The sequence below is a fragment of the Anomalospiza imberbis genome, chromosome 9 (genome assembly GCF_031753505.1).
Source record: "Anomalospiza imberbis isolate Cuckoo-Finch-1a 21T00152 chromosome 9, ASM3175350v1, whole genome shotgun sequence".
In the NCBI taxonomy this organism is placed as follows: domain Eukaryota; kingdom Metazoa; phylum Chordata; class Aves; order Passeriformes; family Viduidae; genus Anomalospiza; species Anomalospiza imberbis.
Window position 1 is genome coordinate 14,884,481 of NC_089689.1, and position 20,707 is coordinate 14,905,187.

The window sequence follows — 20,707 nt, forward strand, 5'->3', positions numbered from 1 at the left end:
TTAATATGCACACTCAGAGGAGAGCACAATCTTACCATAATACACTAGAATTCAGTATAGCCATAATGCTAACAGTTATTCTGTCCAGTACCTTACCACAAAATGGTTGGGGCACTCTGACAGTGCACTGTGAAGTTAAGTACACCAAGTCCTCAGCACACACTAGCTATATATGTTTGAGAAGGAAGTGGTGAGCCACAACATTAATGCACAAAATAGGGTGCAAGCAAAGTCCAATAGTTGCTACTTGAAACAAAACAACCTTGCCCCCTTTCATACAAAACAGAAAATACTTGAAATCTTAGATTTTATTGAGGTATACCTTGAAACCCATGCTCACTCTGCCTTCTTGCAATCCCTGCACCCTGGGATACCTGTAGTATGGTGTGGCACCCACCTGGAAAGAGCAAGCATACCCTCTACCAGGGTGCTGCTTATGCAGCTTTTAGTGTTAGCAGTAAAATGGTCGTGGAATCAACAGAAATGTGATTGATATGTCATACCTATGTCTGAAACCAGGTCAAGACCTGTAAATAAATGTGAAAATGTGGCTGAAGCTACTAAAGACTCCCTCTGACTCAGGCCCCACACAACTCTATGATCTAAATAACAGTAGATGTGCTACAATGTGCATAATGTCTGAGTACAACTAAGGGAGAAGACTTAAATAGGGTGTAATTCTTCCCATGAGAATTATTAGCAATACATGACAGGTTCCTTGGCAGACTGCAGGAGGTGAGAAGGGGTCTGAGTGAGGACCTGTGAGGGGTTGTCCATATCCTCAGTAGCCTTTCCCTGCACAGTCCTGGCAGGACTGAATACTCAAGCTTTTCCAAATAATTAAATGTTCTACTTTAATATTTCTGGAAAAAATGTAACATGCATCCACTTATTAGAGGAATCTTAACACTCATTCTATCCCACCTACATTCTTCCACACTCTCTCCCTAAGAGGCAGCTGAGAGAAGTTGTTAAAAATATCAAGATTATGAGCTTGCAAGAACCTTACAATAAGCAGACATCAGCAGCGGTTTTATTTATGATTTCAGTGATATTACAAATAAAATCTAGTATTTTTAATGATCAAATATAATTAATTTCTTCAGGGATGGACCTTTAGTAAGCAAAGGTAAAAAGAGACTTGCTTCTCTGCTTATACTGACTGCCACCAGGACTGCCTACTACTTGTATAACATTTTGAAGCAGCTGTAAAACAATCATTACTTATGTAAAAATTTACAGCTCATCATATGCAGAGACAGTGACATATTTTAACTTCTGATCAAAAAGAGACACCATTTCCTTAGCTGTACAGAAGCTACTTGAAAAATTCATAAGATCTGTTTCACAAATTACCAATTCAACCATAAGAATATATAGTAAAAATGACAAAAGATTTGTTCTTATAGTTGATAAAAAATTTATGCCAAGGCATTCAAGTAAAGTTACTTTCTGTGTTCTGATTTAATGAATCATTTGAGCGGTATCTGGCTGGGTGACACAGATGTAAGGCTCGCTGAAGCCTGCTCTAATGCCTGCTGGTACCATCTTCCTTGGGACAGCAGAGCCAGAACAATATGTCAGACTGAAGTAATATCAAGGAAAGTAAGTGCAGTGCTGGGCATGCCATGAGGCTGGCCCACAGTACTTCCTGACCTGTGAATGTCTCTAAGTACCTCTCTGTCCTACAAGATCCAGTGACCCAGGAGGCCCAAAAGAAGCAGCAGCAGCGCAGTCATGAACAGACTCGGAAATAAAGATTTTTGCAATCTCGTAATTCAAGTTCAAGACATACAAAGATTGGTTGATGGTTTAACCCTAATGGAAGGCAGAGCCTGACACTGTGAAACCACCAGTGATTTCTTAAACATTTAACATTAGTTCACCTTTTAATACAAATTTGTGTCTGTTTAACACAAACTGCAAAGTTTGTGTTTTTAACTTCAGAAATGTACATGAATTTGCAAAATACTAATTAAAGAACTCACTTGATGCATACGAATACAGCTTTTATAGATCATGCTTCTGTGTAGAAGTTTACTGAAAGACACTGTCAGGCTTCCCATTAGGGAAATCATTGTAAAGAATTTAGTTCAACAGTAAGTAAAACAAAGCAAAGGAGGACTGTAGGCACTGCAGGACTTAACCAACAAACCCAAGCCTCATAAAAATAAAATAGTGGGCTTGAGAGGAATTCTGCTAAAAGAGATATTCCCCCTAAAGGAAGTTTGCTAGAATACTTATACCTATTTAGAAGCACACATATCTTTATAGAAATAATTTGAGTTTAATCATAAAAGTGAAAACTTTTAAGGAATTAGAAGTAAAATGAGAAATGAAAAGCCTAACAGTTATGCGAAATAAAATAATACCATATACATGTAATTTTGTCCTAATGTGAGAGAGGGAAAGAATGTATGTCAGAAGCAAATGGAAGAGGGTGAATTATACTCCTTCTTGATCCTGCAAGGCCTCTTTAAAACCCCCTAAAGCCTAGCTTTTCTTTTTACCATTAATTTGTCCATTGATAACATTTGATGCAAGGGGGACAATTCTGTTTTGTCAAGAAAATTTTGTTCATTTGCATGAAAGAAATATTTCTGTTGATTCCACAGTTCCATTAAGTCTTTCTTTTCTTTTACCTGAAAATTACATCTTGTTCCAACACGCTAATAAGACAGTTGCATATAAGAATATTTGACATTTAAGGGTACTTACACAGATAACAAAACAATAGCAATGAGAGTCCATTCAGGCATTTTGTGAATAATATTTCTGTTTGTTAACCTGAAAAACAATTTTAAAAATGTCAGTATATTTAAAAGTAAATGTAAGCAGATTTTAACAGCTGAATTTTAAGTCTACCATTAATACACTGAGTTATAAAGAAGCAATTACAGCTGTATCTGAGCAATTCACCAGCTCTCAAGCTTCTGTCATCCTCTAAAAGAGGAATTGCAGAATTTCCAATGTCCTCTTATTTTATATGAAAGTGGGATGGGAAGACTGAACAGAAGCTATTTCTTTTAAATTGCTCACAAGTAGTCCTGGCTGCTGTGAGGGCCTAGCTCTCACTCAAAACCCCGGGAAATTCTCCAGAACTGCACGAGTTTGTGAAAAGATGGACCTTCTTACACTTACTTTCCCTCCTGTTGGCTTCAGATCCAGATTTGCTATAAAAGCTGATGTGGACACAGACTGAATTTTATAAGGTGGCAGTGACAATTCTCTGATGAGTCTTGTTTTTAAAATAGAAATCCAGAATTCTAACTTATGCAATGGGAGCCAGAGCAAATATGAGAGCCATATAAATATAAATGAAGTGTGAATAACGAACCACATGGGTGTTCAACTAAACTGCTGCTGCACTGGATACCAGCTGACTCCTTTGGCTGAACTGCCTAAAAAAACTAGATCTGCTTAAAGTCAAGTACTAATCTGTGTTAAAACAATTCATCTGTGAATTGTTTTCTCAAATTAGGCATGACCCTTCATATGCAAAACAAGCAATTTCATGGAAAAGTCACAGTCAAAAATGAAGCTGTGGCTATGCAGGCACTCAAAAGAGCCAGCAGAATTAACTGTATTCAGAAAGATGGCACCATCCAACAGATAAACTGAGTGCCCCCCTATGTTTGCTTCCTTCTTGCTTTCAGTTTCCCTTCCATGACCTTGTACAAATTCAGATCCAGAATGAAGATACCCACCCTGTCACTCATGCCCACTCGTACAGGCACTGGTGAGGATAGTTCATTTCCAGCAAGCTCCTATTTGGCAACAAATTCAAATCCAAGGTTTCCTTCCTCAGTAAGATTACTTTTATAAAAATTACTTTGGGCAAGTATATAGTTACCCAAAAAATCAAAAAAGGCTAAAATTTGAGAAAGCAGAACTATTTGTAGTTGTCATTGTTAAAATTCAAATTCTAATAAGTAATTCCCTAAAATTATTTTCAAAATCGTCATTAAAATGTAGTTATTAGAGAGATCATTATAGTATTTGTCTGCATTTCTCCATTTCAGGAATATATTAAAAATTAATAAAATAAATTTGTAATGAACAAAGCAATATTATCCCATTTTTCTCCTCAAATCTACAAGTCTTCAGATTAATATAATGAATCAGTAATTACTCAAGTAGTGTCTCAACAATCTGAATTTTGTTCAATTATGAAAGGAAAAACAATGTTTTGCACTACATGCAAAGGAATTGTCAGATCAAACCAGAACCAAGAGTTGTGGCAAATACTGATTATTTGTTATTAAAAGGTTAATTTTAGCAATTATTATTTGTAATAGCTAATGGATTTATCTGGTAACAAAGTTTGTACCTGGTAAACTGTTACATTTTTCTGGCTATGGAATAAGAGATAAAACAAAGGCTGAACATCTTGACTCAACACTGATGACAGTGATAAACACTACCAAGAAATGCCTGATGGAATCATCTTGACAGACAATTCATATGTAACATTCCAGTTAATCTGTTATGACGAGACAATGAAAGAGACAGCTCCGAGCCACCTGGGGATACTCTGTCTAACAGAGAGAGCAGCTTTATTTCAATGCTTTACAAGGAGCTGTTATTGATTATAGCACAGGAAGGTGTCATTCTTGTACATAAACTGAGAGATGCAGTTATTTGTGTCAATTAACTCCTATTCAATGTTAGTATTGATTGGCAAGGTCTGAACACTAGTCATTGCCATCAATATGCTATTTCTGAAGGAGGTAGTCAAAAGACACAGATAACCAGCAGGACACAGCAGTATGGATCTGCTGATGTACTACAGTCACTGCACTGAATGAACAGTCAGGCTTCTGCAACCGAGTAACCTCTCAGTACAACACCTGTCCTAAAACACTTGTGCAGCTGGGAAAAAGCCAGTTCAGAGAGATCAGAGTAAAGCAAGCAACCTACAGGTGTGAAGCCTTAAATAATAAGGAGCAGTGGAAGGGCAGTCACTTTCAAACAAGCTCTGTGTCAACACCAAGGCCTCTGAAGAGCAAAGCTTTCTGAAAACAGGGAACTGCAGGGCCTCTGTAAAAATGGTTCATTAATTCTTTGTCGTGCCTCTAGCCAAAACTGTTACTTCAGAACAATCCATGAAAGAGGTCACTAGGTTTCTGTCCTAAAAATATAATGTGGAAATGTTAAAACCGTACAAAACTTTGTGTGTGTGATTTTAGTTTTGCACTGAAATCTTTTCTGTTAAAGAATTTGGCCAAATTCTCCCTCATCAACCTAGAGAAAGAAAACAATATGCAACTTCCCAAAATGGAATGTGCCCACTTCCTTGGCCTGTGCAGGACAGGATATGCAACCTAGGAAAGTTGGACGATCCCAAATAGCTGTGTGGGTTGCTTAGTTGCTGGTTTGTGGGTCTTGTGGTTCCCTCCAGCAGGACATGCTGCAGCCACCCAGCAGGACCCACGTGGTTTTCACACTGTGAGGGAGCCCGACTGAGCACATAGATCCAAGTGGCAGAAGCTTCCAGGATAAAGGACTAAAGAGTAAGATGCATAAAAATTCCATCTCAAATGACCTCCTGATAACTGACTAGTGCCCAGCCTGCAAAGCAAGGGAACTCCAATAGGGAAATTGTAGGAATCCAGAGTAAATAAAAACAATAAACCCAGCATCTTTGCAAATGCAGCAGCCTCTCCTTCCTACATCCAGATTCCCAGGTATGGGCACATATAACTGCAGTTCAAGGATCTGTCCATTCTGTAAATCTGCAAACTGACTTCATGGCATTAGGATGCAAAATTGTGACTTTAGGGGATCTCAGCTACCAGTATTTTTTTAAATACTGATATTTTTTCCAAACTTTGCACTAAGACGAGTGAAGTTTAACTAACCCAGGGCAGCACAGCAAATACTGAAACATATATTGTTTTTCTTTAGGTTTCAACTAGACCAATTTAACCATAAAAGACAGCTTTTCCACCTCCTGGAAAACAGCAACATATTTACATACTGTAGTACCATCTAGTTTGATGACAACCAGCAAAAATAAGTTACTATTTAACTTTAGGCTTCTTTTGAGAGAAGCCTAATTACTTGAGAAGACATCATTAACATCCTGATACTCCCCTATTTCCACACAGAACTTCGTCTATGACCGAGTACTACTGATTGACTTGAAACCCAGAACTTAAAATTCCACTTAACAAGGGTAATAGGTAAAATACGTATAAATAAGTGTATATACCAGACAACTTATATTTGTAATACATACTTAAAATCTAAAAGACTGTCTTGGACACATGATGAAATCAAGTTGTAACAAGAAGTCTTGAACACATCTCACATCTGATTCATTGGTAGAGTTCAATGTCAATGATAAGCTCCATAAAGGGAATTAAAATACTTGCAACCATAAAATACAGACGGAATCTTATTTTCAAAATGAAGTATTATGCCTTCAGAAAACCCAACCACACATTCAAAATTATTTATCCTCAATTTATATATAAGAAGCTAATTTTCTCTTGATCTTTTAACAAAGTGCCTTTACACACTCCGGAGAATTATTTGACATCTCAGTTTTCGTAACAAAAGCTTACAGGCACTGAGGGACTTTGTTTGGGAAGAGCTCTAACCATTCTAAAATGTCTCTTGAGATCTCTCTAGTGTGTTTCTTAGCAGCGGTGATTGAATAAATGCTGCCCAAAGGAGGCTGAACTGCAAGTGTTCCTTTAAAAACCAATGGAGCTGAAAATCGTTGTTGCTTAGTTCACCACATGCTTTTACCCTTCTTCAGCTAAGCTCTACTACAGCCATGTGTTTTATCTACTACCCTTTCTGGCAAGCTCTTCAGCCTGAAATATCTTCAGTACAAAAAGCAGGAAAGAGCACAAGCATTTATCAATGCTCCTCCATTGTCATTAAGCATTTGAACCACATTAACAAAGAAAGTGACATTTGAATTTCTATATCCTGTAAATACAAATACCGTTTAAAATTTATCCCAAGTCTTCCTGTCAAAGCATTCAATCCAAAACTTAAGAGACTACTAATATCAAATAAACTTAAACCTACATACCAACTGGAGATTCAAATCTATGCCTTCATCTTAATATCCATGAGCTAGCACGTGTACCAACAGACCCTTCCACACCAGTAATGCAAGACAGAAAAAGAGCCCAAAGGGTTTTTATTCTTTCCCATTTCCTGTATTTTTGTATTATTTTGCTATCAGTGACAACAAAACTCCAGTTATTTTGAGATATATATTATATTAAGACTTTTAATTTTCTGGTATAGTGCCCACAAATGTCTTTAACCATCCCCCACCCAGAATTCTGAATTTCTAAGCAGATCTTCACAGTAAGAGAACCCCAAGAAGTTGCTACCATTACCTTCAACTTAATTCCGAACAAAAACAACACAAAAATAAACTCACAAAGTGTTATCTAAGAGATCAAAACAGATTAGGGGAGACCTTTAAATTACGATGAATTACTGCTGCATGAACCAGGTATTGGGATAAAGTCCAAGTAAATTTGATTTGGTTCTCTTCTATAAACCCACACGCGTGTGTATAGATACATACAATATACATGTATCTGTTTTAGAAGTCTATTTTGGTTTCAAGTCTCATTTGCTATAAACCACTGAAAACTTTATATTCATGTCCCATTGTCTCTGAATAGCAAAAATAATTTAAAATAGAAGCTCTGTTTTTGAGAACTTCTGGGCCTTCTTAGATAATCATAAAAAAGTAGTTTGAAAGACACCAAATGTTATTTCTCCAGTTTTATCAATCCATAAGCTAAAGTGACTATTAAGCATTTAGACTGCAGAACAATGAAACAGTTTTAAGACACAAAGATCTTACTCAAACAATAGGTATCTATATACTATATGCAAAAACATTTTCACTGGTTTCAGTGGTGTTAAAATAAAAGGTGAGTCAGAACTTAAGACTGCAGTCACAGAAACAAATTCAAATAGTATAAATATTTTTATTTAAAAGAGATCATGCACAGAGTTACCAGAAAGGAAGAGAGAATCTTCCACAGTAAGAAATCCTGCACAGAGACATCTGTGTTTTGGTGGCATCCTTCCAGACATGGTGTAAATCATAAGAAATTGGGTAGAGATGGGTTTCTATTCACCAAATCCCAGATTCCTTGTGGCAAATGCTACATGAATGAGTTTTGGAAAATTTACATGTAAAACTCATGCAGGTTGAGGATGTGAGAAGGATGTTTCAAGAGCTAACAATGTACACAGTTAGCAACTGCTACTGCTCTTTTTCTGACAATACTTGAGGATGCAGGACACAATCTATGTCCAGGTTATGAGAGTTGTCTCCCAAAGAAAACCTAAAAACGTTCAGAGAAGTTACCATTCTGTTTTCCCTCCTTCTTTATCTCACTCTTTCCAAATACTGTCTTTAGTCCTACTGACTGAAGCAGAAACTTCATCTGCGGTGAGGAAAGTGCTCACTAGATCTACTTCCCTTTGAAATCAGGAACAAGACAGATCCAACTGACTAACTCTAGAAGTTAGTGGTAAAAATTATTAATCAGATTAAAACCATTTAGCACAGCTGCAGGGAGCTAGAGCAAAAAAAAGGGACAGATCTCAGAAACTCACACTTAATAGGAAGTGACGAGGTAGCAGAACCTTTAAAAGACTCACCAGCATCCTCCAGAGACCACTGGCCTAGATTTTAAAAATCTACAAATACTCCTGGTGACCTAGCCACTGCCAGGAGCAGGGAAAGGGCTGACTTGTTAGTCCACAGGGAACATGACATTACCTACATGAACACGCAGCAAGAGGAGGGCAAATCTGCAATAGGGCCTTCTCTGTGCCCAAATCACCAATCATTCAACAGCATGTTTAATTCATCTGTTTATAAAAATCTCTAAGTAAAGACCAATACTCACCGGAAAGTTTTGACAAGATTTTTTAGCTCTGTGTAAACATCACCTGAAGCAATCTGAAGAGGGCCCAAAACTGCAGATAATCTAGAAGGAAAAAGACACCAGTCAATATACATTTTCCTCTGTTTCTCATTTCTTCTGAAGTAGGACTTCCACCAAAGCTTATCAAGGTTAGTAAAAAGGAAAAGAGATTGACTTCTGTGCAGTAGATCAGGCCTGTAGTTTTCATTTCAGCTCTCTCTGTATGCTGTTTGGGCCAACATCTTCACAACCACTTGTTTTGAAAAATAAGAAGCTCTAGTTCTGTGTGAATATGAAGATTTAAATACAGTTCTACAAACATATACTTACTATTTTCACCTTTCAGTTCTGAAAAAGTATTCTTACAATTATGAGGATTAGAATTACAAGCCTTATACATTTTTTGAAGATTTATATTTACTTGGCTCAAAAATAACAATACAAAAGGAAACTGCAAGTCTAAATGAGGTGTTCACACATAATATACCTGCTAACCTCAGACTCACACAGATGCAACAGAAATGTCAGTCCACTGTGAGCTTGACAATTGACATCTAGATGATAGTTACCAGATAATTTCAAAAGAGAGAAAAAGACAGGTTTCCTCCTTACTTATCTGTGCATAAAAAGGATAGACCACACAAACTGCACATACTCTTTAACTAGCTATCAGGATTCCCAAATGATGGAAATAACATCCTTTGTTTTTCACATTTAGGATTAAACTTTTGCCTCTATTTACTCATTAAATAGTTAAAATTCTCTTGCATTTGAATATCCAGTGATTTGTATTTATATGCACATAACACATACTGTATCAGTATTCTGGAAGACTGCAGGTTTCACAAAAACTGAACACAAGCATTCTTATGATGCTGGGCATATTCAGTGCTTTATCACAATGAAAACCATCTCTTGATTGTGACAGAACAACTGCATCAGCTGAGGAAATTTAAAACAATCGACATTTACAGACAAGACACTTGGGGGATGGTGTAATTCCATGTTTGTAGCCTATTCACATGGTGCAGGTAGAGAAAAACAGAAAGGATTTTATTTTGGCAGGGATGAGGGGGTTAGTTGTGAGGTTTCTAAGTTAAAAAAAAAAGGCTTCTGTAATGTGGGAACCCAGGACATCCCTCTGGCTGCCCTGGCTGTCTCAAGACCCTGGCAGGGGGTTGGAGACCTTGGCACAAAGTCAAAAACACCTGTGGCTTTGATTTTAGTCTGTGGAAAAAACTGCCAACTTTGTGCGAATATTTACAGGTCACAAGAGTTTGAGTTAATGTAATACAGGGTGAAAAAGTAGAATTCTGGGGTTTTTAGAATGGGGTTCAGGAGGCAAGATGGAGGAATTTGGGTGTGTCTTGTCCTTCTTCTCCTTCTTCTTGTCCTCCATCTTTCACTTTGAGAAGCAAAACTGATGCATCTGGACTTCTTATTTGGCTGCGGGGCTGGGAGGAAAAGACTTTTTATGATCTCGGGGTCATCTTGACCACAGAACCCCGAGACTGCAAAACCTAGTTTGGCTAGGTAACACAAACTACAATGACAGAAAAGTAAATACCCCTACCAAACACAACAGAATCATGACCTTCAAACACTCATTTATCTGCACTGCCTTGACAATGAGAATATTTTCAAGGTCCTCTCAACTTTGACAATTTAGTAATTCTAACAGCTACATCAGAAATGCCTTAATCTCTTTTGTGTGACTCCAAAGCCCTTTTATGTATGCGAAGAAGGTCTGATGTTTGGAAAGTTTTAAGATCTAATTCTGAGGGCCTTTAGTGGTTATAGCTAGGGGCATACTGATACCAGCCATCCAAACATGCATTAGAAGCTCTCTCTTTTTAAGACCTATGCTTAAACAATTACAAAGATTTGTTTACAAGTAACAGTATGCTTTATGTACAAGACAAATATTTGAACTCTCAATCAATTTCATGTTTTTCAGTCTAAACTTAAGCAGTTAGTACCTACAAACTTTGCAAACTGGCGCCTGCAACTGCACTACAAGCTGACTGTTGCAGAAATAACTAAGTCCTTTAAGGCAATAATAGGCTTAAGTTATGACTAGGGCCACCTAGAAAGGAGCCAGGCCCATCCTTGGATGAGTTTGTTACTTAAAACAATGATGAAGGAGCACCAACTTCAGGCTGACGTTCACCAAAGTAAAGGGTACTTACGCTTTTCTCAGTTTTTCAAGGACGATTCGCTTCCTAATCTGCATTTGTGCATTTGAATCAACAAGTGGGAAGGTGAGATCTTCCTGTTGATCATCCTGTATTAGACAAGAAACTTTAACAGCTGTATAACCTAGTGTTTAACTGAGGTCAGTACATCAAAAAAGTCACAAATAATCAATAAATATCTAAACATTAAATATCTCTTATCTATGAAAAAAAAAACCCCAAACTACTTTTTAATGGGCAGACACTTGCATAATCTGATGCAACATATAGTATGCAGCTAAGGGAATTTTCTCTTTCTCCATGTGAGATATTTATCCACTTATGATAGCAGAAACAAAGTACTAATACTTTGAAGGTCTATTCAGGCTGCATACAACCTCCACACTGTCACACCAGACACTTACTTTGTCTTTGCTTGGATGTTCCCCTGCTTGCGCTTGTGTCGCTGCCTCTTCAGCCAAGATGCACCTTCCTTTATAGAACTCTTTTACTCGGAGTTCTAGGAACTCTGTTTCTTCTTTTAACTTTTCATAACTAGGCACAGGCTTAACTATTCCACCTGAGCTTGTGAAAGGTAAAGAGTAGTTCAAACTGTTTTCAGACTCCCCAACACCAACAGTGTTGAGGTCATCAGGTGTATCTAAGTCATCCTCATCAAGTTCTTCAGTCTCCTGGTTGACAGATGCTATGCACTCTGATGAGCACAAAGAAGTACAGTTTGGGCCATAGAGAAATTTTAAAGTTTCCTCAGTTCTCCATTCCGTAAGTGTTTGCCTAAGCACTTCTAGTAAACTACCTTTGGAATTAACTGGATGCCTCAGTTCAGGGTTTTTATGTTCTGTTGACTTAGCTAGTGTTCTTTTAAGATGTTCTGCTCCTCTTTTGCTCACACCTAGAAAAACTATCTGTGATCCACATGTATTTTCAAGGATTTCTGAAGCACTTGATTTCCCAGGAGCTGTATTGTCTGAAGGTGGTGCAGTTACTTCATGATGAACAGACAAAGCATGTCTTTCTTCCTGAGTGTCTAATTTACAATGAGACAGTTGTTCAGTGGCTTCTACTACATCTGCATCTTCAGTTTTAGAGCTGGTATGGACTTCATGAGCATGCTTCTTTTTGAGGATGCTTTTTCTGTGCAATTGCTGTGCAAAACTGGCTGAACTTGACTGACTTCCTGGAAGGACAGAAGAAATAAATCCCTGTTCAGTATCACTACTGCTGTCACTGGCTGTGTCATGAGAACCAGATTCACATGGATCTGAAGATATCCTAGGATTCTCAATGTCAGATGCTTTAATTACTTCATCACGTAGTTTCACCTCTTCTCCAGACTGTCCACTACAATAAAAAACACAAGTCATCAATGAAATAAGAAATGGCTTTTATCTGCAATAGCTTTTCATTCTCATGTAAGAATGACAAACAAAGCATTTTCCTCCTTATAGCAGAAGTGTAATTTTTTACTTTAAGAATCATTAAGTGCTCTTCTAAAAGTCTTCTTGAACTCTAAGAGTTGCACTATTCTATAATCAAAATGACAAGTATAGAGACTATTTAGAGGAATTCTCAGCTGATGATTGGTAGTTAGAAAAGAACGGTATAAACAAGATATTATTAAAGACAGCAGAACAATGTCAGACTTGCATCATGAATAGTGCAATTTTAAAATTAAGACAGATATGTTAACATATATAGGAATACAGTACTCTTAAATTAAGGGGACAGCTGAGCTGTTTCAGCATATATAAGTTTGCCACCTAATGGCAACGCATTGGAAAAGAAAACAAACAGAAAGCTGCACAAGGCACAGCGAGGTACAGCGAGATGACAGAGTAGCGTGATTTCATTTTGGCTCATATAGACCTTTTAGATTAAGAAGTACAGAAGCTTTCATCACGTATAATTGGCACAATTTTCTTTATAAAGAATAGATGGCATAAAATATTCAAAGTACAAACAGTGTATTTGTTTCAGATTTCAACAGGCTCAATTAAGACACACAATCCAAGAGCAGCTGTACGGTAAATCATACAGATCAAATTAGCTGGGTTAGAATCACAAAGGAAAAAACCTTTGCATAGGTTCTGGTAAGGTCTTTTTTATAACACAACAAATCAGAGATTCCCTTTGTGTCTGCTATGATGCTAAAATTTCTAGCTATAAGTGCATCTAACAACAAACAGAAATTGTTCAGTGTACCTCCATCCCTCCTTCAGCAGCTCTATGTCTGGTGGTCTGGAAAAAGAAGACAGAATGAACATTTTCCTGCTAAATCTATTCTCTTGAAATACACATAAATACAAAAAGAATTGAGTTTGGAAGGGACATCTGAGGATCATCTAGTCCAACACCCTCTGTTCAAAGCAAAGCTAGTAAGAGCAGGTTTGTGCACGTGTTCAGGGAGCATGACTCGTGTGCCTGCAGCACAAGGCTGTTACAGTGAACAATTTAACACAGTCACCAAGTCACACAAAGATTTGTCAGAAAGGACCTCTGGAAGGCTCTAGTCTGATCTCCTGCCTGAAATGCAACTGTCACCAGCAGTAGGTTAGGTCAGCCATCAATTAATGAAGTTTAAATCTTGAAAACCTCCGAACATGGAGATTTCAAAATATTGCTGAGTATCCTGTTTCATTCCACCATAACCTTAGAACAGTATTTTTCCAAATGTCCAACCTGAACTATTCATGCGATTATCTGTGCCCATCAACCAAGAATAGTTTGGCGTTGTAATCTTTCTAAGTTTTTTCAGCTAGTTTTACACTGCTTTCAGATCACCCTTTGGTCTCTTCTTCAAACAAGCGAACATGCCAAGATCCTCATAGATCATAAGGTTCCTATAGTAAAGACAATTCTGGGCTATTTACAGGAAAATGTACCAATTAATGTGAAAAGATAAATATTCATGATTTTTTACTTATTTTAAATTTTACTTTATTAAAAATTAGGCTATCAAGTTATATTTTTTAAAGAAAACTGTTTTCAAAGGTTTCCAGAAACTAAAAATATTACTAAACAAATTCTGACGAGTTTCTTTCCAAAGCCCTACTTGCAATTAATCTACTTCAGTTATGAGACAGCATGACAGTCCTATTCTTCTTATCCAATACCAAATGTTAAAAATCTTACATATCCTATGACTGAAAGAAAACCTTTTAAACAGGCACTAAATGCAAGTCAGTCTACTAACACCTTTCAGTATATAAAAGACCCTGCAGGAAAGCTGTGCCACTCATATAAATAAACTGAATTTGGAAACTAAAGGTGATAACAGAGTGATTTAAATTACTAGCTCCACATAATTCTTCTTCGGAGTTTTAAGTGGAGATTGCAGTCTTTTCTGTCAAAGGAATTTCAAATATTCTAGCATGTCAGTGTGTATCAGTGTGTGCACAAGTATGTGGTTGTGCAAAGAGGTGTAGCTAGCCAAGAACTATCTGGGAGTTTGTTTGTTTTTTGAAAATACCGCCTCCCCACCACTACCCAGAATAAATAATTAACTATGTCAGGCATAAAAGAACTATACACTTGTGATGTGAAGAATAAAGGGAGATTTTAGAAACACCTTTCTTAAAGACAGCAAAACAATACCTCAAAAGCACTGGTAAACTTAAACTTTTAATGATGAGTCTAGTTTTACCTACTGGAATATCTCAGATCTGATGAGGCTGCTCTAAAGCTCTTCTCTCATTGATCATGTATTTCATATGCCACATATAACTCCAGCTAATTTCTTTTGTTGAAACCCAGGAGACTATGAGAAGTAATGTCCTGGAGAATGAAAGCTGAGTAAATTTGCTGAACATTCTCTATGCCAGTCTTTGTTGTTCAACAGTGACACCCATTGGCTCCACTGATCATTTGCAAGCCCATGTTTCCTAAAATGGGAACATGGACTGCATACACTGTTCCAAAATGGGTATTGCATGAAGAACAACAAATGGGCAATCAGAAATTTAGATTGGATATAAAACCTCTTCATGTTATAGACTGCTTTCCGATGCAAGCATTCACTGTCTAACCTTAACGTCAATGCTAAGTGCTATGCTAAAATGAGAAAATGTCTCGTAACAGAGTAAGATTATTCCAACCTGTTTGTAAAAATTCAATCCTAGTCAGTCCATTTTAAAGTTAATGGGCGTTAGCTATTATTTCTGACTAGTCTGCCCTCTAAACTAACGTGGTCACATCTGCTAAGTAGATGAGAGTAGTACTGAACCATGCCAATTACTGCAATTCGTACAGCTACAACACTTTTAAAACACACACCATGCTAAGCTAACGTGTTAACATCAGCTACCTCTGCTTCAGCCAAATCATTTTTATGTGCTGCAGCTCTTAATCACCATTGCAGATGCAGAGAGAAATAATATTCTCAAAAGGTGTGATGAATGTATCGGATTATACTTACTTTTCTTCTTCTCTCATCCACACTGGACTTTTGGAAATTTGAGCTTCAAAATATTTAGATGCTCTATAGCAAAAGTTGCTGCAAAAGCACTGGCAATGAGAGAAAGCAAGAAAACACAACTAAGACCAACTTTAATACATAGAAAGGTACAAAAGTAATTCCTTTTAATGCCTGTAAAATTAAGTACCAATAAATGTTTCTCTTCAAGCCTATGGCCAGGTTTCTAGTTCACCTGAGAAACCCAACATATCAAATCTAAGGTCTATCCCATTCTGCACAAGCCACATTTAGCTGCTTCTTTCCTCCCCATTTTTCTGTTTTCTGCACTTTTATTACACACTGAGAAGCAAACCAATGTTGGATTCTATATAATAATAATTTAAAAAAAAACAAATCAAACTGTTGAAAGAGGAACCCATAACCCAATATGCTGTTCATACAGTTTGAAAGACATACAATAAAATTCAGATGTTTATTAATGAAAATTTTGGTTAGTAACAGAACCTGGTATTTTGTAATACTTAGAACAACACCTAAAAATCTGCAGCATCTTTGAAAAATTGATTTGCAAACTTGCATCACAAGGGAAGAACACAGAGCATCCCACTTCTTGTTGGAGTCTTGCCTGATTGCTCATGAAAGCCATTACTAAAATTTTGTGTATCCAAGAGTTTTAATCAGAGGAAAGGAATGCATACTAGTGACACTGAAGAAATTTGTTCTGTAACTGGAAACATTTGTTACAATTTAGTGTCTACATGCCTGTAGGTGATTGTGTATGCTGTGAAATGGCAAAGATGACTTTTATGCAACTGCATGTGAATATGCTTCCAGAAAGAAACATTTTGTGAAGAGTTAAGTTTTATGTTGAAAAGTCCGCAAAAGAGAAACCTAAATGTTCCCCAAAAAAGAACACTAAGGGATATGTAAGATGCAACTTGTACTACATTACTGCAGACTTCAGCGATTGAAAAGGATGTGCACTTTAACCCTACTAAAGCTCACTGACTATGCTGGAGCAAAATAAAGAACATTACTTTACAAACGCCTTTAACAGATCAGCTGTGCCACATTCAAACAGCTACCCAAGTAAAACTTTCCATCTAATGTTTAAACTTAGAAAACACATGCATTTTGTCTCACCAGAGGTATCATCTAGGAAGTGAAATGCACAAAAACTTTCAACAGTTTTGTGAAAATCATTTTCATAAGAACCAAACATATTTGCCTCTGAATCAAGCCACTATATGAATGCTGTTACAAAATGCATTTCTGATGTTGCCACCATTAAACACATTCTAGAAATACACTTGTTACCTTACCTTTCTTTCAGTGATATCATAAACTCTGTTTGTTTTTGTTGAAATTCTATACTTCTGCTTTGGCACCTAAAATAATATAGTTTAATCAGCAAGACTGTCAGTTCAATCATGACTACAGAGAAAACTTCATTCTTAATTCACATATTTGGTTATGTGCAATATATTCTATTTAACTGAACTGCATACTACAACCACCTTTTCTCTCAATTCTTCTGATGTTGCACCTTCTCAGATGTAGGAATGGCAGTTCATCTTTAATCATATTAACCTCACATTAACCAGCATAGGGTAGCTCCACAGCTATAAGAAAACCAGTGCTGAACATAAAACAATGGAGCTGCCATGGCAGAAGCTTTCCTCATGAGTAAGTGCAGAGCAATTACAGACAGGTCCTTCCTTAATCCAGATCTATTTATATGCATATGAGACTGAACTGTCAGACCCCCGGCTACCCAGACAAACCCAGATGAACTTATGCAAACTGTAACAGTTTTGAAATGAACACCTGTGCAAATAGATGAAGTCCAAAACAGCAAATTGTTTTGTACATGAGTAGAATGTCTTCAGCTGTTTTCATGTGTAGCACTGGTATTACATCACAGGTTATCTAACTGGCCTCTGAGTTCTGCTTAAGCTCTCACGCATCATACCTAAAGAGGGGTGACTTTCATATTGACACAGTAGGCATACATTTTCATAGCAGATATATATGCATTCACATAATAATATCCCTGCATTGTATTGTTTTGCATTGTTTTTTCACTTTAATCCTTCTCATAGACATCTGTTGCTACACTGAGAGAAGAACAAGATTTCAAAGTTTTTCCATTCACAAAGGAAGGCTACGAAGCCACCACTCGTTCATCTTTATCCCTGTCAGAACAGATACATGGATTGTGATTCTGATCATACAGTAACTGATCCTGTCATACAAAAACTGCTGTCTACTGATGAAATTTCACCTTTCGCTTCAGAAGGATTATACTGAAATGGAATTATATAATGTCTGGCTCCTTACTTGACACTAATCTGTGCTTAATATTCTAAGTTTAAAATTGAAAAGAAATGCAAGACAATAAAAATTGTGAAAAGATTCCTTTGATAACAGCATTAAGGAAAAGCAACTTACATTCTCCAGTCTCTTCTGACATAGAGGATAACCACACAGTTTGATGATAGATCGCTCATCAACAATGTCTTTATAGTGAGATGGAGTAATACTTTTTCCCTGAAATGACAAGAAAATAGTTCAACAACAGATACTGGAAAACTTGCCAGTTTTTGTACTCAAAACATCTCTTAGGCATATAAATGTCTCAAATTTTATAACAACTATCTATTAAGTGTAATAAACAACACTGAGAGCCTACACAGTAGAAAAGGTAAAAAGGTAAAGAGAGAAGGAAAATAGACCTGGGCATTTATTTTTTATATATACAAAACCTGCATAGTTCTGCCTCTAGTGTGACACCTATTTCTGTAATTTCCCTTTTTTTAATGTGTTTTGTACACCTATTAATCAGCCTATTTACAACCTTAACAAGAGTAATCATCATACCATTGCAGCAAAACTCTGCTGCTAGGTAACTGTGGTGCTTTATAGAGACTTTGTGTAGATTTACAGACGGTATGATGTAAACCTAAATTTTTACAGTTCATCTCTCAGTCCAGAACCACAGGGTAGCAACAAAGGCTGTGAAAAAAGAGTGAGGATTCATTGATGTACACAGTCCTGCAAAACTAGGGCATGTTTTCACTGCAGAACCCTTAAAAATATGGAAACTGTTATCAGAGCTGGTACAAGAGAGAATCAATGGTTTGGCTATTTTAAACTGCAGCAAATGGTTCCAAAATCTGGTAAAAAAGTACCACACTAAGATACAAAACAGTAGAAAAACTTGTAACACCTACACAATTTAGAAGGAACTCTTCAGTAATGTCCTCTTCCAGGAGCTGCTCAACAATAGACAATGCTTTTTTCTCACATTCAATCTTGTTTCTCAATGCAGCCTCCAGAGCTGCTTTCCTGTAACAGAACAGACACTGAATGATACAGAGAGCAGATTTCCATAAACAGTTTTCCAACAGTATTTTTATCTTTTTTTCTGAAATATAGCTTACATTTTTCTGAATCACACCATGTTGGCCAAAGAAGGAAACAAGTAACTGGACTAGTAACTCTGTTACAACTACAAAATGTTATGTATTTTATATTGATTTGCTTTATTTGCTGGTCAAGAAAAGTAATGACTCTTACTGTACTGCAATACACTCCCCACATTTTTTTGCAAGAGGGAAATCCAGAACTGGCTGGACAAAGAACCTCGGGCAATTTATGCAGTGTTGTCAGGAAAAAAAGAACTGTGTAAGACATGAAGAATGGGAAGAAAAAAAGAACTAGGACATGACTTGAGTGTGAGGTTACAAAGTAAAAGAAGGAATAAAAAAAACAAATGCCTCCTCCTGAGTGTTTTTTAATGTAAATAATTATAAATGGCAGGTATATAAAGAAGTTAAGACAGCAAAAAGCAAGCACTACAGACTAAGGAAATACAGTTTTGGATGTTAGATTACAAACTTTTAGTATATTACACAATGCTCAGATGTGCATGCTATTAGAAGTTACACAGCATCACTCCAAACATGTCCTACATGATGCTGATGTTGGTGATTTACTGAAGTTAATCGTGGTACTCTGAGAAAGCAAAGCCTCTGCAGCACACAGACTGCAATTTCAAAGTGAGGCAAAACAACACAAATATCACATATTATTCCTCAGAAATTATACCTTTGAGCAGCATCTTCATTCTTCTGAGCAGCTGAATGCTTATTTCCTAAGAATCAAATATACAGATATAGAAATTAGTGTACTTTCTTAACAGTGGAAGATGCTGGAACCTGAAAAATATGAAAACCTCCAAACTGTAAGCACAACCAAGATAAATACTTATTGCTTTTAATGGCTGTGATTTCAGTAAGCTGGTATTCAGCAACCAGACACACTTTAAAAAGTGTGAAAACAGACAGGCCCAACGCTTCTCATACTCTCAATTCACCGCGTTCTGCATACACAAAAAAAGGAACAGAATTCTGACAGTAATTTTGTGCCAGCCACTCCCCCCGTCTCTCTTTACCCAGCCGGTAAAGCCCAGTTTTACCCCGGCACCCCACAGCTGCCCCACCGCGGGGTTTTGCTCCGGGCCAGGTCCAACGCCGGCACCCTGGCACAGAGCCGCTCTTGCCGCTCTCGGTGCCGCCCAGGACGGCGCCCTGAGCCAGCTCCCGACACGGGTGTCCCGCGCAGCTGCTCCCGTCTGACAAGGGCAACAGGCAGGGGAGATGCCGGGCTGTTACCCTGGCAAGGACGCAGCGCTCTAGGCAGGGCTCTGCGCTCTGACCAGCTGCACGACCGCCGTCACAGCCCGTCCCCGACGCTCAGAGCGGGCCGGGCCGGCCCCTCACAGCCTCAGGGGACGGCGGGTCCCGGCCTCGCATCGTCCGGCCCACCGCACATCACGGCCCCGCACCCGGCCCGGCAGAGGCCCACAGAGCCGACCACGGCCGGCCCGCCGCTCCCCTCGGCACGGCGGGTTGGGCGACTCCGCCGCCGTGCCGGTCTGGGGGCACAGGGAGAGCCCAAAGCGCCAGGCGGGCGGGAGCGCGGATCCTGGCGCCCACCTGCGCGCCGCCGACGGGACTTGCCCGTCCCGGCCGCCATCATCGCCATCGGCGCCGCTCCGCCCGCCGACCTCTCACCCGGGGCGGGGCCGGCAGAGGCGGCAGCGCGGAGCTGAGGGGTTCCTCTGGCAGGGGCTGAGGTGCCGTGCCGTGCCGTGCCCTTGTGGCTTTTGATTC

General features: G+C 38.2%; 1 protein-coding gene and 1 long non-coding RNA gene across 6 annotated transcripts in view; one reads left to right on the forward strand and one right to left on the reverse strand.

Annotated features, from left to right (window-relative positions):
- RPAP2 (RNA polymerase II associated protein 2) overlaps positions 1 to 20,619 on the reverse strand; it is a 35,915-nt gene extending 15,296 nt beyond the window's left edge. For 2 of the 5 annotated variants that reach the window (XM_068199840.1, XM_068199841.1), the window contains exons 1-12: positions 20,531 to 20,619; positions 19,641 to 19,686; positions 18,764 to 18,878; positions 17,982 to 18,080; positions 16,853 to 16,918; positions 15,531 to 15,619; positions 13,319 to 13,354; positions 11,521 to 12,457; positions 11,111 to 11,205; positions 8,904 to 8,984; positions 2,719 to 2,787; positions 323 to 397 (exon numbers count right to left, since the gene is read on the reverse strand). In XM_068199840.1, the coding sequence (XP_068055941.1) occupies positions 337 to 397; positions 2,719 to 2,787; positions 8,904 to 8,984; positions 11,111 to 11,205; positions 11,521 to 12,457; positions 13,319 to 13,354; positions 15,531 to 15,619; positions 16,853 to 16,918; positions 17,982 to 18,080; positions 18,764 to 18,878; positions 19,641 to 19,686; positions 20,531 to 20,579 (1,743 nt within the window). In that variant the 5' untranslated portion in view covers positions 20,580 to 20,619 and the 3' untranslated portion in view covers positions 323 to 336. Of the gene's footprint in view, positions 1 to 322; positions 398 to 2,718; positions 2,788 to 4,537; positions 5,507 to 8,903; positions 8,985 to 11,110; positions 11,206 to 11,520; positions 12,458 to 13,318; positions 13,355 to 15,530; positions 15,620 to 16,852; positions 16,919 to 17,981; positions 18,081 to 18,763; positions 18,879 to 19,640; positions 19,687 to 20,530 lie in introns of those variants that run through there. The other 3 variants (XM_068199838.1, XM_068199842.1, XM_068199839.1) reach the window with 2 other exon arrangements.
- Positions 2,491 to 4,849, forward strand: LOC137479400 (uncharacterized). Its single transcript, XR_011002212.1, has 2 exons — positions 2,491 to 3,241; positions 4,141 to 4,849. It is a non-coding gene; the product is annotated as an uncharacterized lncRNA (long non-coding RNA).
- Positions 20,620 to 20,707: the final 88 nt, after the last annotated feature.